The 18101-nt window shown below is 42.0% G+C and overlaps 1 protein-coding gene across 2 annotated transcripts in view; it reads right to left on the reverse strand.

The window, feature by feature from the left end:
- Dpysl3 (dihydropyrimidinase like 3) overlaps positions 1–18101 on the reverse strand; it is a 107073-nt gene that overhangs the window by 44382 nt on the left and 44590 nt on the right. The window contains exon 1 of one of the 2 annotated variants that reach the window (XM_005006978.4): positions 13153–13348. The exons of the other annotated variant lie outside the window; for it this stretch is intronic. Within the exon in view, the coding sequence (XP_005007035.1) occupies positions 13153–13191 (39 nt within the window). The 5' untranslated portion in view covers positions 13192–13348. Of the gene's footprint in view, positions 1–13152; positions 13349–18101 lie in introns of those variants that run through there. 2 annotated transcript variants of the gene reach the window in all.

Below are 18101 nucleotides of genomic sequence, written 5' to 3' on the forward strand. Positions count from 1 at the left end.
AACCTCCCTTTGGAATCATTCTAAAGTAGTTATTCATAACTCTGCTCCTGTTTACAAGTGTTTCAGACAGAAGTGTACAGCTGCCAGTGTTCCACGCCTCCTAAAGCATGATGTATGCGGTGACATGTATTAAGTTGTATTTTAAAAATGGCAACCAAGGTACTACCTCAGTAAGTCATCTCACACAGCAAGTTTTCACCTGTTATCACTTTGCCCTATCATCCCACATCTTTACCTTTCATTCATCATTCTCTCATCCAATGGCAGACCGTGCAAGAGAGTGGTGATTCTGAGAGGACCCTCACAGACATGGTCCCCATCAGCACAGGCACACAGCATCCCAGCTTTTTGTTAACCCTCTTTCCTAAACTCCGGCTACTCCAAACCAGTCTCTATATTCCTTTACTGAATGTTTGTAAATGCCCCTGGTCAGTTCTATGGTACGGTAATGGACAAAATAAATTCCCTGCTGTGTGGTGGCTGAAAAGGCAAAGAACAAGTAAATTGCTGGGTATGAACTATAATTTAGACAAAGATAAGAAAAATTTAGAAACAGGATAAAGGGGAGGTAGAGCCTGGGAAGAGGCTGGGACTGCTGTTGACTAAGTTTTAAACAAGGCATGCTGAAGAAACTCAGCTGAACAGAAATCTACCTGCATGATTTAAATCCTAGATAAAAACTGACCCCACTTTGAGGAAGTAGCAAGGACAGTAGGTCAAGGTTGGAAACAAGCATGTCCAAGAGTAAGAACAGAGGACAACCAATGCGAGGTTGCTAAATCATGACAGGATTAGAGCCCAGAGAGGACGTCAGGCCCAGGACACCCAACATCTCAAGAGTGGTGTGTATTATATCTGAGGTGCTGTAAAAGATGCTTAGCGAATGGGGTGAGTGTAAGTGATTTACATTTTAAAGTGATCATCCTGGTTGTTCATGGAGAATAAAGGCAGGAGTAGGTAAAGTGGAAGCACAGAGGTCCGTTAGGGAGTTCTGGCAGGAAGCGGACAGATGCTTGAGCTATCAGGATGGCGATGATGAACCATGATGATGAGCATTGGAATTAAAGACCATATTGGGAAGGTGGAGCCAACAGAGTTGTACAGCCGGGACTTAGACCTGGTGTCTGATGGAAACAAAGCCCACTCACCTCTTAACTGTTGTCTTCTTAGAGACAGAATGCAAGAACACATAATACAGACATTTAGGTACTGACAGACAACACGACTTTCAGACAGGGAGGAAGCTGCTCAAAAAGTTGTGCACATGCAATATTAAAAGCACCTCGTGTCCTCACAGCATCATAGCTGGGTTTGCTGGTAGTTCAGGTTAGTTTAGGATGTGTGTGTGCGAGTATATGTTTTGTCTTTTTGGTCAGTTACATATTTATTACGCCTTATTATTGAAAATACTCCTAAAATATATCATTGTAAAACTCTGGAATAGACAGTTTTAGAAAGTCGCTCACATTATGGATGTATGAGTCTGGTCTTGCATGTTAACAGATGAGACCCAGAGTGAGTAACTGATTATCTTTTGAATGCTGCATGTGTCTAGGAGCCAGGGTCCATCACTAAGAGCATTAATTCTTCATTATGTGTAACTGTTCACTCAGACATATGAAAGGGCGAGTCTCCAGGGAGACGCTAATCAAATCAAAATACTGTGGTATTTTAAAAATTTTTCTTGATCTTCATTTTGAAGCCTAAAAGCAGTAGTAAAATATTTCCTGTCTCATCAATCAAGTGGATGCCAGGTCATCGAGACATTGGAGTATACTGTTTCTTTATCTTAACATTAAACAATTTGTAAGTAATAATTTCCTAACCAACAACTGGGATTAATTTTCCTATTGGGAAGAGGCACAGTGCAGCAAGTAAGTTTCAAAGCCAGAAACGAGAGTGAATTCCAACAGCTCTGCCAGTCAGTTAATAACTACATAATTTTAGGTAAATTAACTTTCTTTGCTTTGGTTGCTCATCTGTAAAGTGGAGCTACTAAGAATTATAATGTAGACAAGTTATAAAGATCAAATACAATGACATACATAAACCAGGATTAAAATCGGTAAGCACAGGTACTGTTGGCATGGCATGGTTTCTAATAAATAATTATCTGGGTTTCTTGTGCTCTAGTTCATTTCATTGAGAATGCCCAACATTAAGTCCTAAAATATTAAATTCTCTGGTCTAAACTTTGCCTCTGTATAAAATTTGCTAGAGTTGCCATAAAAAGGTAACAAAGATTTTTGTCTTAAATAACAGCAATTTATTTTCTCACTCTTCTGTAGGCCAGAAGTGTGAGATCAGGGAGTTGGCAGAGTCCTTTCTCTCTGGAGCCTCTGTCCTTAGCTTGCAGGTGGTCCTCCTCTTCCCTTGGGTATGCCCGTGCCCAAGCCTCACCTCTTATAAGGCTCCAGCCTACTGAATTAAAGTCACCCCAGTGATTTCATTTAACTCAAGCCCTTCTCTCCAAAAACAGTCACATTATGAGACACAGTACCGAAAGTTAGGACTCTAACATATAAATCAGGACGGCGGGTTGAGGAAGAATAATTTTGTCCATAAGACTTCTTCCCTCCTCCTCTGCAAAAAATGTGTGAAGAAAAGCAAGGGAAAAACAAATGAGTCCTACGCCCTTTATTAAAAAAAAAAAAAAAAGAAAAGAAAAGAAAACTCTATTTTTACTATATGATCTTTGGCAAATTATTTTCCCTCTTTGACCCACACTGTCTTAATCATATACACAAAAGGGTTGAAATAATGATTTTCTTTACCTCCTGCCTGTAACCAAGCAAAGCTAAGCTTCCCCCAAGCTTTCTCATAGTAAAAAGCAGTCTGCAATAGAGCGTACAATGTAATGACTGAAATAAAAACAAAACATGTCTTCTTTGTGGAATAAACCCAGGATGAAATCTCTAAAAGTAAAGGATTATATTTAATTACCTTAAAACCTTCTAAATTGCTGAAAATCCTTACTCTCTATAAGAATATAATTTAAACCTACTTAGTTGGATAAATCAGATACCCCTCTGAATTTATCAATATCCACAAAGTAACCTCATCAAGATTGGAGGAAGATTGGCCTAGAGAAAGAGTGCAAGATTTCAAAAAAAGGTCTTCTTGAAAGAATTAGCGGGGGAAAAAGGTTTAAAAACAAACACACATAAACACAGAAAATGTAAAATTAAAACCAGCCTCCAAGCTTATAGGTTAAGGCACTAAGGAGAGAATAATGAACCAGCTATGTTTCCTCATCTCCAGATGTGCAACTTGAGGTCCTACAATACTCTGCACCTCTGCAAATGTCAACAGCTTCAGCAAGACAGGAAGGCAAACAAGGATGGTCGTGAGAAAAGAAATGTGCTTATTCTTGAGCTAAAGAAAATAGAGAAAGTGGTTTGGCATGGAAAAATGGCCCAATTTATGAAGTCACTGGACTTGTGATACTCCAGTAGATACTGGGATTCAAACTGATACTTGAAGTCTCAGAAACTCACTGATTTTGGGAAAGATATTCAAATTCTCATCTTTAAGTAGCTTTTAAGTTGACTTCTACTAAGAGACTATAAGCATTACGTGATTCCATTTTAATTGTTAATACAAAGATCCTGGAAACAACCAAAACTATTCTAACAAAATAGGATTCATTTAAGAATGAGATTCATATAAGAAATGTATGATTTTATCACTAGTTAAAATTGTGTCATGGAATGATATTTAAAATATAGAAATATATCGTGGAATATACAACATATCGTGGAATTGAGAAGAGGAAACAAAACACAACAAAGAATATGTGGCAGGAAAGATTTTTTTAAAAAACCTCAATAGGTGATCTTACATATGAATTTTTCAGAATGAAACAATTTCTTCATCAATAAAATGGGGAGACAGTTAATGGCTTGTATCTAATGACCCCCCAAGGCCTCATGTCATCATAGATGGGGCTTCTGAGCAGTGGCTGTATCTACAGTGTGTGATGCTAGAATTAAAGGTGTGTGAATACTGAATTAGTGCATGCATTTGTTTGCCATAGTTCTGAGTATGAATAAAGGGAAGCCCCCTCTATGAGTGAATGCTACTCACCCTAAGGTCACATAACTTAGATCGAACGTAAGGAACAGAAAGCGGGTCACCGCATGCTGCTTGCTGATTGTGGCTTCGTTGCCTTCTGCCTGCCATGAACTGTTTCTCCACTAGGCTGCACCTCTGCAATGCCGCCCTGCCTTGAAGCCAGCCGATTATAGACTGAAACCTCTAGAAGTTGTGAGCTTCAACAAACTTTTAACTCCTTTAACTTTGAGTGTTAGATATTTTGTCCCAGCAACAAAAAAAGTAACTAAGACAAAGGTCTTTAACTGACGTCTATCTACCTGAGTTGTTTGGAGCAGTAAGTGAAATTGTACTTATTAAATAAAAAACACTTAATATAAGACAGAATAAATATTAATTCTTGCTATTATTAAACTTATTTTTCTCTATATATTATCTAGACTAGATATGCTTATGACAACCTTCCAGCTGCTAGACACAGGGCTGGTGATCAATAATTGTTTTTAATTCAATAAAACAAAAAATTTTCTTGTATTCAATTGTATTATATATAATATTCTTATATAGTATTTCAAATGCTTTCTAATAAAAGCTTTTAAGTTCACAAATATATTTAACTCTCCCATTTTTTGTCTTCCATTATGGATGACTCCTTTAGAAGTATCTAGTGAATATATTTCAGTAACATACTGAGTCCATAAACCAGGTAACCTACCCTCACATGAGCATGGTAACATCTACTCACTGCTCTCATCCCTCGAAGAAGTAATTTTAGAATACAAGATAGTAGCAAGAATAGCTACAACAAATAAAAGCCCAAGGAAAGAAGATAAGAGTTGGGTGACAGACTGAAAAATTTTTAAAAGAATATGCACACAAATATAAAAATTTCACTTCAATGATCAACTCTAAAAAGGCAAACAATCATAACTATGAGTTGCTCCTTAACCAGTATTTCTGAAAGGCCAGTTATTCTGTACACAGTCAGACTGGCTGATCTTATTACTGCTAATAACTCTAATGACTTTGTGGCTTACATACAAAGGCAGAAAAAGACCTCAAGTAAGATTTATGTGGTATCCTGATTCAAACAGTCATGGTGACAATTTCCGCCATTTGAAAACAGACCTAAAGGTCTGCATTAATTCTTTTACATCATTTATAGTAAGACAAATGATGTGTCAATCTGCAACCAATAAATACCCAAGTGGGTCCTGAAACAAGTTTGGAGTGAGCCCAGATGCAGAATTTGGAAGAAGAGTCAGGGAGGCCAAGGGAAAAAGAAGTACAAGTGATGGATAGGTCCTTGGCACACTTGCTCAGGGCAGGCCCTGGATTACAATAACTTGCTTGTTCTGCTCAAGAACTGTCATGTTTCTTTTGGCTTAGTGATCTTATGCCAGTTTCCTATAGTCAGGTCTATTTTTATGTCTTAACAGTTGATATTCTAGAAAGCTGTCAATGAAAAAGACAATGTTCAAGAACAAATGTGTGTGTTTTCAGGTCATCTTTTCCCTTGAAAGTATTCCTGCCAAGTAAATGTTGAATATATCCATTCATCCAGCAAATTTTTATAGAGGACCTGAAATGTGCCAGCCATAGACACGTGCTAAAGACTCAGTGGTACTTTCACACAGTACCCAGGGCATCGCTGGCCTTTGGGGTAGGTTATTTCCATTGAACGGTTGCCATCATGTTTAAACTATTGGCAAGAGCATCAGAAAAAGCTGAGGGAGCATATACAGACTCAGAGTTGTTTTCTGATTGCTTGCCTGTTTATTTAATTAGTCTAGATCTGGGGCAATTTTCGCCTTTGTGGCTTTATCAATTGTTGCCTTCTCCAAAAGGGACAGCCAGTAAATCACAGCATCACTCTAATAATACTCATTATAATTAATGCTAAAGCTCTGCTAGGGGAAGATCTATCAATCACCATTATTCCATTTCTCTCCTGCTCTATTAACTAAGGCCACTCCCTGAATAAGTAAAAGGATGAGACTTTAAGGGTAAAAAGCAACCAAAGCCCCTTCTATCCAACACAGATGTTGGCTGGTCCTGCTGAGCTGAAGCCAGCAACTTCTGCTCTCATCCATATCAACCCTTCACTCTTCCCCTCACAGGAAGCGCTCATAACTCTTCTCACTGAATTTGGAAAAAAGTTAGGAAAGTCTGGATCAAAAAGTCATTTGAACTGGCAGGCACCTCAGGATCATTAAGCTCCATTCTCTCATTTGATCAGTGCAGAATTGGAGCGGGATAACAAGAGTTTACTCAGAGACACATGTAAATCAGGGGCAAGGGCAAGCCTGACCACAGCACGCTGATTCTCTCTCTGATGTTCTGCACCGTGGCCAAAGACAAGAGAGTTCCTTTACTCTGCTCATCCAATGAACATCTCTTTTAAAACAAGAAAATCCCATTTCATCCTTCATATCTCATTGGCTTAATGCTTGTATAGAAAATAAGAGATTAGGCCCTGAGACACATATACTTGAATTCCAGATGCTCTGACTAGATTCTTGGACCATTCTCTCACGGAGCTCCCCCATTTGGCTTAGAGCACTGGGTGTGCCTCTGCTTGGCTAAACAGAATGGGGAGCCTGGCTCCTTCTGTGTCTGGGAAAAGGACAGGGACAGAGAGTGAGAAGGGGCCTCGGGCCCAGATCCATGCTTAAGGAAGGCAGAAAAATAGCCTCTGCTTTCCACCCTGCACTCATACATGGCCCTGGGCGAAAGCCAGAAGCTAGCTCAACAGCTGGCAGAAGTAATGTACAAACAACTGTTAGAGGACATACACACAGTTGTCATCCCAACAGTGATGTGATAGGTTTAACCAGAGCATCCCCACTCCTTCCACCTGTGAACACCAACCCACAAGAGCAAGCTACCAGACGCAGGTCGCTGCAGGTGCTAGAGGGAGAGAGTAGTCACCTGTGCATACATACAGAAATACTGCTTTCTTGTCTATGAAACTCTGGGGGAGGGAGCGCTCAGGAACTTGCTTTTTCAACTGTGGGACCGTAATGAAGTTACTTAATGTCTCCAAGCCTCTCTCTAGAATGTGTAATGGTGGTTCATCATTTTACCTATAAAAGTTTCAACTTAAATGAAATAATCCCTGCAGTTTGTGCCAACAAACTCACTAAATGGTAGCTACTAGTAACAGCTCCACTGTGCTCAGCCCCGTCTCTCTAACTACCGAGTTCCTCACAATTTCATTAACAGAAGTGTTCCTCAAGAGAGTGGTTTTCATGCTGAGTTCCACGTAGAGCCTGGGAACCATTCTATTCCACCAAATGAGCACAGCACCTGCCTGGCAAGCGTGAGGACATGAGTTCAATTCTCGGTACAAAAAAAAAAACCCAAGAAAGAAAATCAAATAAACAAAAAAGAGTTTTTCACTATTGCACCAAGGGGGATTGGTTTGATTTGGGAGCATTCTATGGTATATGTTGAAACTAGCAAGTATTAAACTTGATTTGATAAAAAAAAGGGGGGGGGGCTCACAGCAGAAAACTGTACTTCTCTACTTCTCCAGATGTTCTGAGATCTTTCTCACTGTGTTCCAATGCATCCAAGGAAAGGAGGAGAAAAGGTAAAATAAAGCATTGATTTGAGAAGGAAATAACTGGGGGTAGTTTGGTTCTCCTAGTATCATCTAGGATCCGAGGACACATTCAAATTTGCAGTCATCTTTTAGTTAAAAGCATTGACATAAACAAACTGAAGCACACGTGTGCTTCCTAGGTAGTATACTCCTACGGTCCTAAATATTTTGTGATTTTTTTTTCAGATGCAATAAGCAGATACAAGGCTGGGGATTTAGCTCAGTGGCATAAGCGCCTGCCTTACAAAAGGGCAGTCCTGAGTTCGATCCCCAGTACCAATAACAAAGGAAAAAGACCAAAAAAAAAAGCAGATACAAATGGCTTATAATATATGCCAATAAGTAAAGAACAAATCATTTTGGATATAAAGTGATGTTTTTTGTTCTTTTTCAATTTTTTTCTAACTCCACAAAAGGGATAGCGTAAAGGAACTGCAAATTGAGTCACAAAGAACCTACTAGAAAATGTATGCATAATCTGTGTTGTGTAGGTTACAAGCAGATTAGGACTTAAAAACACACAGTTCAACTCAATCAGGAAAATGTTCTGAATTTAGGTTGAGGGACAATTTCTGAATCAATGTCCAAAAATAGTCTAATGGCTCTGTTAGACTGTCACAAATGAATGAGTAGCAGACTTCTGTGGAACACTGTAACATAATTAAAGCAAGACAAATAATGGGGTTTTTCTATACTATTATATTCACTTTTGTTTTTGAAAATGTGTGTTTAAAAGGTTTCCCAGGTAGTCTCTTAGGAAAGCAGACCTTTGCCAAATCTTCCTTTGTTAGTTTCCTCACTCTAAAGTATATTTTATAAACAAATCAATGTTCACTATCTTAAAATACACCTAGTGTTCACAGACCACATTCATTGAGTCACTACCTCAACTGACCTTACCAACATCCAGTGAAATATAAAAGGGGGAATTTTTATTTACACACTGATAGTCTGCATGTAGACTTGAATCACTCAGGAAATCTATCTAGAATTCCCCCAAGTCCCCAGCTGGCTGTTTCAGCAACTGATATTCAGAAATCTTTATACACTTGAGGCATTTTGCTAATATTAGAGGAGGATGAATAATCTGGCTGGGAGTCATTGCATACCTGGTCGAAATACATAGTACTAAATGAACACCACAGGCAGGGCCTGGGCTGAGATTTTCATGATCAGATATCTAAGATGTTTTCCATTCCTAAGCATCTGATTATTTTACTTCTATCTTTTATTCTGGAATTTCCTTTCCAAGATGCCTTACATGGATAGGGCTGGTATGGGGTGACCCCTTCCTTGGGTTTCCCAAACGCCAATGTTCCACTTTTCTTCTTTCCCCTCTTTTTTGTGATGCTGGGGCCTGAACCCAGAACCTGTGCTAAACAAGTGCTCTACACTTAAGCTGAACTCCCAGCCCTTTCTTCCCATTCTTAAGTGACACCTAGTGAACCAAAGTGAGTATGTAGTCAGGGATGGGGTTACATGGATTCTTTCCTTGAGATCTAGACCAGCTAGGCCATAGTTCAAAGGCTTGAGAGACTTGGGATTTCATAAGACACCCATAGCACTCATAATCATTCCCTTTCAAGGGACACAGAGCTCACAACATTCCCTAGACTGAACCTTCCGGGTGATATTCCTAACTAACAATGCATCATCCAGCAATTTCCACCTATCATACAGAACCCAGCCTCCATTGCAACAGAAAAGTCTATCTGCAAAACAGTGTTTACAGAAATCCAATCAGTAGTTGCAGAAAGCCAGATCTCTTCTCTGTCCTCTGTCTACTAAAAGGAATTCAGGAGCTCTTTACTCAAACCTTTCAAAACAGCTCAGCTGCACATGCCCCCGAGAAGCAGCAGCTGTCTCAGAGTAGTCTCAGCTTTGATGCTGGACAAGCCTTGTGTTTGATTTCCAGTTCTGCCTCAAAACTCTTGCTGTATGACTTTACATAATGGATTTCATCTACTTGTATATATAGACCTTTACCTCTCTCTCTATAGATCCATGTCCATATTTTTATGTTTTTAAATATGTCTCCAAATAAAATATATATATATATATATATATATATATTACTATATGTATCAGTTTCATAAACTCTGAAATGGTTTCCTGTAGAGTCTAATAACAAAAGACACAGAAAGCACTGGAACCTATGTATCAGGGCCCTGGCCATTCCTGTGGTCAGCTTCAAATCTTTCTATCTGCAGAGTTGGTATGATAGCTACCATTCAAAATACTCTCTTTAGTCTTATTTAATACAAAAAGTGAGACTTTCAAAACTTTCAAAATCTATAAAAGAGATACCTATGGTATCTCTCAGATAGTACTAGTTGAAGAGTCAAATTAGACAATGTATATAAGGCATATGACAGTATCTGACACAAAATAAACATTCAGTAGATATGAGCTATTATTATTATTATAAGGAACAATTTTTAATTCATTCATCTGCATAACAATCCCTGGAACTAGGCACCGACACTGTATCAGACAGAAGTGACACAGTCCTTCTCCTGATCTGTGGAACCACCCAGATTAGTATGCCTGGCATTTTGAAGCAAGGGCTAGTGCTGAAGTAGAACAGAGGATCTTCACAGGTGTCCTAGAAAGGAACAATGAAGACCTGCAGCCTGAGCTACTTACAGGGAAAGGCCAAGCCAGTTCCTCCAGCAAGAGAGATACCCCCTCTCACCCTCCAAGAAAACTGATAAACATTGGGTGGTAGAAAGGCTTTGACCCTCAAGAGGGCATCAAAAGCAGGTGGATGGGTAAAACAAATAAACAAAATACAGAACCCCTTCTGTCCCAAAATGGTGGCAGATGCTGATGTCTAGGGAGGTAAAGGGGACAGAACAGGAAAGACTGCCCCCCTCAGCTCTCAGATTATAGTAACCCTTCCACTATTGGGTGGGGCAGTCTTCACAGAATGGAAGAGAGGGCAGAAGGAATTGAATTCAAACTTCACAATAATACTATTTTTTAAAATGTCTGAGATCAACAGCAGAGATACACATTTTATTTAGATCTCTAATCATATTTTCTGTGCATGTAGATGTGTCCATTTTTTATTGTAATTATACCTCAATCCTTGAAGTATGTAAATAACCATCTTCTATACACTTGCAACCACACAAAATGATTTTTTTCTAAAACAGAATCCTTGTTCACAGAAATGCAAACACAAAGAATGAGAAAATCTAGAGATGGATTCCTTATCCCCAAAGACCAAGCCCTCCTGCCATTCTCCTCCTAGCTATCTCCCTGGTTTTAACAATGAACAGGAGCACCCTGGTTTGCAGAAATTCACCACCACCGTCTACTCCTGTTGCTGCTGCTGGAGCAGCCTCAGTCACAGGCTAGGCTGCTATGCAGCACCACGCCCCACATGCAGAGATGCAAAGGGAGCAGCTCTGAATGATGGACCCCAGGGAAGATCATCCAAACAGAAACAAAAGGAAACCAATTGCAGACCCAGTCCTGAGATCAGGGCACAGCCACATTCACTGGAGTTTTTAAGGCAAGTAAGGCTAAATTTGTTTTACTTTTCTTTAAAGGTGGATTAAATGACACTTAAAAGAATGGGCGTGGCCCTTAGTGTCATGTCACAGCTGAGTCCATAGGAAGGATCACTGCAGTCTTCAGATTAGGAGGAAAAAAAAAAAAAACAAACCAGTTTTGTGTCTATTTCACAGAAGGAGAACGGACACATGCAAACTATATGTAGCACATACATGTAGCATGCTTCCAACATGTAACAGCATAAGAGCTATGGTTCTATCTCCTGAGTTAGGAAAATAAGTATAAAAATTAAGCAATTATGCTCTGGTCCCAATCAGTTTTTTTTTTTTTTTAACTGATACCTTATACAGCTCTTTGTAAAGACAGCAAAGAAAAGATATACCAGGTAGGTACTGACAGAAAAGGATGGGTTTAAACCCAAAACTCTACCAGGCAAAAGGATCCTTAACTAACTCAACCTCCCTGACCCTGTGTTTTATTTGTTTGTTGGTTGGTTTGGTTTGTTTTTTAACCTGGGATCAGCTGGACAGCTGTAGGGATGGAGAGCACTTGTGTGAAGTGAAGCTCAGGTGTGAGGAAAGCGCCTGGTATGAAAGGTGCTGCAATAGAAATAAACCACCTGACAATAAAGAGTAGTAGGTGCAGAAGAGGCATCTCCCCGGCTGTGCAGAGTAAGGTCCTGTCTCACAATCCCAAATGCACAGGGTATCCTGACACAATGGGCAAGGGCAGACTGATGCGGGCCCACAGCAAAACCTGGCAGATCCAAGCAAATCAACTATGGTGGCAGGTAAAGCTCTGCCTTGGGGCAGCTACAGGACCTACCAGGGGCCAGTTGATCACTTCCTTTGTTCGTCTTGCAAAGATGGAGTAGCCACCCATTCCACTAGTACATACACACACACACACACACACACACACACACACACACACCCCACCACCACCATCACCACCACCCCACTAACTACAGACAAAGACAACCATACTTGTTTCTTGCTAAACTAAGGCTTCTCAGCGGCTTTTGTTTTTGGATTTAATGCCCTCCTCTGCCTGTCACAGGTCCCTACAATTGGGGGCATCTTTTTCAACACATCACATAGCAATCTCACATCCGGACGCGGTATTCTGCTCAGGAGAGAGCCTAGGCAACGCCAGTGAAGATGGGAGTAGGTACCTGAGGGTGGCAGGCTCCCGACAACCCGCCCTGGGTGCACGCACGCCCAGTGCCTCTGTGACACTAGCCGGCCTTGGCTCGGTCTTGCACACAATGGTAATAGGACAGGGCACGCACACGGCGTCCGCCCGTGACTGCAAACTAAAAATCTGCTCTACAAACTCGGCGTTTCTTGGAAAGTGGGAGAGAAATGACATTTTTTAACAAAACGGAAAATATATCGAGGGAAGAAAAAAAGTTGGCCATTTCCCCTTGCAGCCACCTTAGACGTCCTGCTCCAAATATGACACACCAAAACACGAACCGGGCTGAATGCAAAACAGAGGGGGCATGGCGGCGAGCACCCGTGATTCACACACCGTCGCGGCAAGGCGGCAAGGCGAGGGGCGCGGTCGGCCTGCCAAGTGCCCTGGGGAAGAGGTGTCACCTCTGCACATCCTCCGGGCCACAAAGGTCCTAGGCAGAAGACGTGCCCGCACCTGGGCGCGCAGACCTAGCCTCCGGCCGGAAAGAGGATGCTTTTGGGGTCCGGCCTCCGCGCTCTCGGGGAGCTCTGCGCACTGGAAAGGGAGCACAAACCATCCAAAGTTCTCCGCGCCACTGTTTGGGTTTCGCCTTTGTTTTGGTTTCTCCAAGCCCCAGAGTTGCTCGGGTTGTGTGGCGCCCGCCGCGCCGGCTGGACTGACCACCGCGCCCCAACACCCGGCCTGCGGGTGCCCGGCCTCCCCGGGGACCCGGCCAGGAAGGCGTCCGGCCACCCGGGGCCAGGGGGCGGCAGCGCCCGCGCCGAACTCACCGTAATCCGCGGGATGTTCTTCTTGCCTTGGTAGGACATGGTGGCGACGGTGGCTGCAGCGCCGGCCTCCCGCCTCCTTCAGCTGCTGCTCGCCTGCGCCCGGCTCCGCGCGCAGCGCCCCGAGATCAGGTGGAGCGAATGGCACGCGGGCCACGGCCGCCTCCGCCCCTCGCCTCCGCCCCCCGCCCGGCTCCGCGGTGGCTGCCAGAGACAATAGTAAATCTCGGTCCCCTCGCCCGGCCCCCGCCGCGGGCGCGCGCGCGCGGGCGCTCACACACACACACACACACACACACACCCTTCGCGCGCGCGTTGCGCACCGCAGATGCTTTTTTTCTTTTGTGGTACCAGCTGGGACCGCGTAAGGCAAGAATGGTGGATCTTCGACTCCTCCCCCTTCTCCTATCCCTATTGATTTCCCTCTGCATCTGCCTCACCCACTTTTTCTTTTTCTTCCCTTTTCTATTTCCCTGACTTGCGGCGGAGCCAGCCTGCTCCGCGGCCACCAGGAGGCGCGAGGGACTTTTCGGGGAGGGGAAGCTGCCCTGCGGGGTGCATTAATACGAGCTCCGGCGTCGCCCTCCTGGGGTCCGGGACCTGGTCCCTCCAAACGCCTACGCCTCCCACCAACCCCTAGACCGAGTCCACACCCTCGCTGCCCTCCCTTTGGGGAGGAGATGGCACCGGGCCTCCCTCCCGGAACGCGTTCTCTTCCCACAGCGCAGGCTGAAAGCGGCAGCCGCCGCCTTTGTTAGATCCGAGGGCCGGGCGCCGCCTCTCCCGGCCGCTGGGTGCGTAAACAGCAGCGCAGCCTCTCGGAAAGCAGAGACCTGGTCTTACTTTACAAGCTCGTTGGGCTTGTTTGCATCCCCAGGCCGTGAAAATGCGTGTTAGAAAATGTAAAGCAGTCATTCATTCTGGGAGGACTGCAAGGGGCGTGGCTTATCAACTACTCTCAGTATTTTTAAAAAAATGTTCTCAAAGTATTAAAAAAAAAAAAAAACACCATTGTCTCTTTGAACTGAAGAAAGAGCATTACTGTTGCTGGGAGGGTAAAAAGTAGAAAACACCTGTAGCCCAAGGGCAGAAGCCCTGGCGTGTGCAGGCGTGGATTTTGTGAGTGATATCTCTACTGCTGTCTCTCAATAGTGACTCAGGGACACTGCTCAAAAATTTCTGAGTTTACTGCTGATAGAGGTAAGAGGGTGTAAACTACGGCCATTCAGCACTAGTATACCCTGTCCTTAGCTGCCTGCTGAAATGAACAGGTTAAAAGCAGCAGCATCTACAACAGACCACTGTGGGTGGGGTCTGAATGGTACTTCAGACTACCATTGTGGGTGGGGGAGGGGTTTCTCTACTCTTCAGAAAAATAATCCCAAACGTGCAATTTAAATGACAACAAAAAATTGGCTTGCTATGCAAAAATTTTTAAATCCGCTTAAGACAAATCTGTTATCACCCCTACTCTCCCAACTGTCCATTCTACTATCCTACAAAATAAAAATTTCGTAGATGTCACTAAGCATGATTAAGCCTGTGTTAGAGATCTTGAATTCACATTTCTACATGGCAGGCCTCTGACCACACTTTTTCACATCTTGTCATTAAGTTGAAGACTTCCTTACAATAGAGAAGCTATTTAAGGCATCCAAGAAAGGGGTATGGAGTATAGCAGCTTGGGCTTTACATAAACCTGAAATGAGCCTGCTTGGTCACATAATCAAAGGGCACTCTAGCTCCCCCCTTAAACACTCTCTCTGAGTTAATCCAAGCTATGGTTATTCATGGGTAACTCAATTGAAAGCAGCTTTCAGAGAAAAAGTCCATGGCAGTCTCCACTTTTTTTGTGTGTGATACTCTGCCAAACAAAGATCCCCTCCTTGTACTCTTTTGCAAAACACAGAGGAAAAAAAAAAAAAGAGAAAGACCGAACCAAAGGCACAGCCCTAAACATTTTGCTTTGTCCTTAAAGCATACACGCTGAGATCACTAGACAGGAGTTGTGAATTTACAAAGTATCCTGGAATTGGCATGCAAATAAGCAGGATTATAGTTAGAGCAGAGAAAAAGGAGAATAAACTACACACTGTGAAACCCTGCGGGGTCCCCTCTGGGTCTTCCATGGACGTTACTGCCCAAAACTTGCTGGGAGGGATCTTGCATATTCTGCTTTAAAAAAGCAAAACTATATTCTGGTCATTTATAATCTTTAAGTCTTACCACTGCAGATTTCTAATAGTTCTATGTGTCTTTGCCTTCCTTGGATTTGGGTTATGTCCTTGGTGATTGTTATTATAATCCTGAACACTCTTGACTGAATAGATTAAGGCATATTTTTGATCACCAGATGATTGTTTGTGTTGTTGCAAATTATAAGATTGATTAAACCTTCTGAGGTTTGGTTTGCATGCAAGAGGCCGTGATGAATAGGAATGGTTATGTGGTTCTCGGCTCAGACTGCTGTGACAAGTCAGGGACAGGAATGTGGAATGCGTAATAACCAGCTAATCGGCTTAAGTCCGTAGTATCATCTGAACCAAGTAAGCACACTTTTTCCCTGTTTCATCCCCTTCAATTATCTTTCACTTTCCTAAACCAAAATAAAAGTCTAGAGGATGAATTTAAAGGAAAAGTATTCCTTGGCTATGCCTTTCCTATTCCAGGAATAAGAAAAGCAGGAATTAGAAAGACGCATCCACAAAGCATGCCTCGGTCTGCCCACGTGAGGGAGGAGTGGAATCAGTGTGGACGTTTTCCACAGTTGAATGACTCTGAATGATTGTCCTTGGATACATAGCAGCACTTGGCTTTAGAGATCTCAGGAAACAATGAGAAAAGGAGAGAGAGACACAAAGAAATAGACTGGGCTTAGATCCCAAAGAAACTTAATTCTGGCCAGCAAATGTGCCACACTCCCAAGACTTCCACACCTCGGCCAGTGGCTGGCCTCAGTTGGTTGTCCTGGCTGAAGTTCAGCACCCTCCTGCACTCATATCTAACCCTTAAGACAGTGCTATTGGCTTCTTCTATCTACAGAGTTTCTCTGTGTCTAGCCCCCATCAGCTATCACCTAGTTACTGCAATGACCTCCTACCTGGACTCTACCATCACTCCTTCCTTCATTCATTTCTGTAACAGTATTTGCTTAACTCTACCCTCTGCTCATTATCTACCCATGACACTATTGTTCCAGATACCAGAGTCCTAAGAATGAAATTATAATAAAGTCCCGAATCTCACAAAGTTTATGACACTATTCAAAAAGAGTACCATTTTCCGCCTGTTGGCTCCTTGCCCTGCTTTATCTTCATAGTGATTTTTATTATCTGATATACTAATTTATTGTTAGATATTATTTTTTCTCTCCTTTACTGGAATGTAAGTTCCTTGAGGACAGGAAATTCTGTTTTATTCACTGAGTACATGAGATAGGTCCCTACTCATAAAAATTGCTCAATAATTGCTACATGGGTGAAAATAGGAATTTTATTTTATTTTTGTTGTTTTTTGAGACAGGGTCTTGCTCTGTAGTCCAGGCTGGCCTCAAACTCACAGCAATCCTCCAGCCTCAGCCTCCCCAGTGATGGGGATTACAGGCATGCACACTTGGCTGAATGTAACAATTTAAAACACTGTACCTGAAGAAAGTGTAAACAGGTGAAATAAAGCTGTCCTGTAATTATAGGGCATGCAGTCAGAATCTAGATTTTAAAGTATCTATTTTTCATTTAATGGCTTCTTAGGATTCCCTGAGTCTAGATTTTAGAGTTCAAAGTGATGAATAATCACTTTGCTAGGACACAAAGTTCAACAATTCCAAGGCAACGGATATTCCAAAGATGGCCCAGTAGAACAGATTCAGTATGTGAGCATGGATTAGACAAATGCAGCTTTGAAAGAAACTCAATCAAAACTTAATGGAGAAAATAAAAAAAAAATCTTTGTGTTATAAAAAAACAAATTGAATTCTAGGAGAAAACGTACCAACATGAATTCAAAATGATCCACTATTTAAGGAGTCTGAATAGGGAGCAAAAGAAATCTCTGTTCATGTTCTAATCCACTCGTCCTCTATTTCTATCACCCTTAGAAAATCATCAACTATCTGAGCCTTGGTTTTGTCATCTCTAAAACAAAAAATCTTATCCAGTGTGTTTTGTGGTGATGCATTAATTTATTCAAGTAACATTTATTAAGAGCCTAAGCACTAGAGATACAGGTATTGGGGGGAAAATCAGACAAAACCCCTGTTCTTGTAAAGATTACATTCTAGAGAAAGAGATGAGTTAAGAACAAAAAAGTTAACATACAGCATTTTGTACAGAAGCAAATGCACTGGAGATAAAGCAAGGAAGAGGCAGTGAAGGTCAAATTAATGTATGGAGAATGGGTGGAATTTACACACAGTGGTCATTTTAAAAGGCTGGGTGAGACAATGGCAGCTTGCACCAAATGTTAACAGTGAAATCAGTAAAAAGCAGCTACATATTATATGTATTTTCAGGAAAAGCTATCAGTATTTGCTGATGGGTTTGTTTCCCATGTGAGAAAAGGAAGGAAGGAATCAAAGATCAAATCAAATTTTTTTTTTTAGTAACTCCTCTGAAAATACATTTGAGGGTCAAAACATAATGTCCCAAAGACAGGTGCTTTGAAATGCCAAGAGGTCTGAATCAAGATCATTCTGGCTTTTGCATGGTTCTCTCCTCTCTCAGCACAGGGAGAAGCTTTTTGCAAGGCTCCCTTACCTACCTGACAAGCCGATCCAAGACAAACACAGCTGCCTTCAATCTTCTTACTAAAATTTCATTCAATAAGAAAAGACTTAGCTTACATCACAGGAAGAAGCACTGGAGTCAGACAATACACACGGATGCTTTTATCATGTCACTTTCATTTATTTCAGGCCCGCAGAAAATTCATCATCTGTTCTGTGGATTAAACAG

The sequence above is a fragment of the Cavia porcellus genome, unplaced genomic scaffold, assembly GCF_034190915.1.
Source record: "Cavia porcellus strain 051 isolate PalLab524CR breed Dunkin Hartley unplaced genomic scaffold, mCavPor4.1 scaffold_21, whole genome shotgun sequence".
Taxonomy (NCBI): domain Eukaryota; kingdom Metazoa; phylum Chordata; class Mammalia; order Rodentia; family Caviidae; genus Cavia; species Cavia porcellus.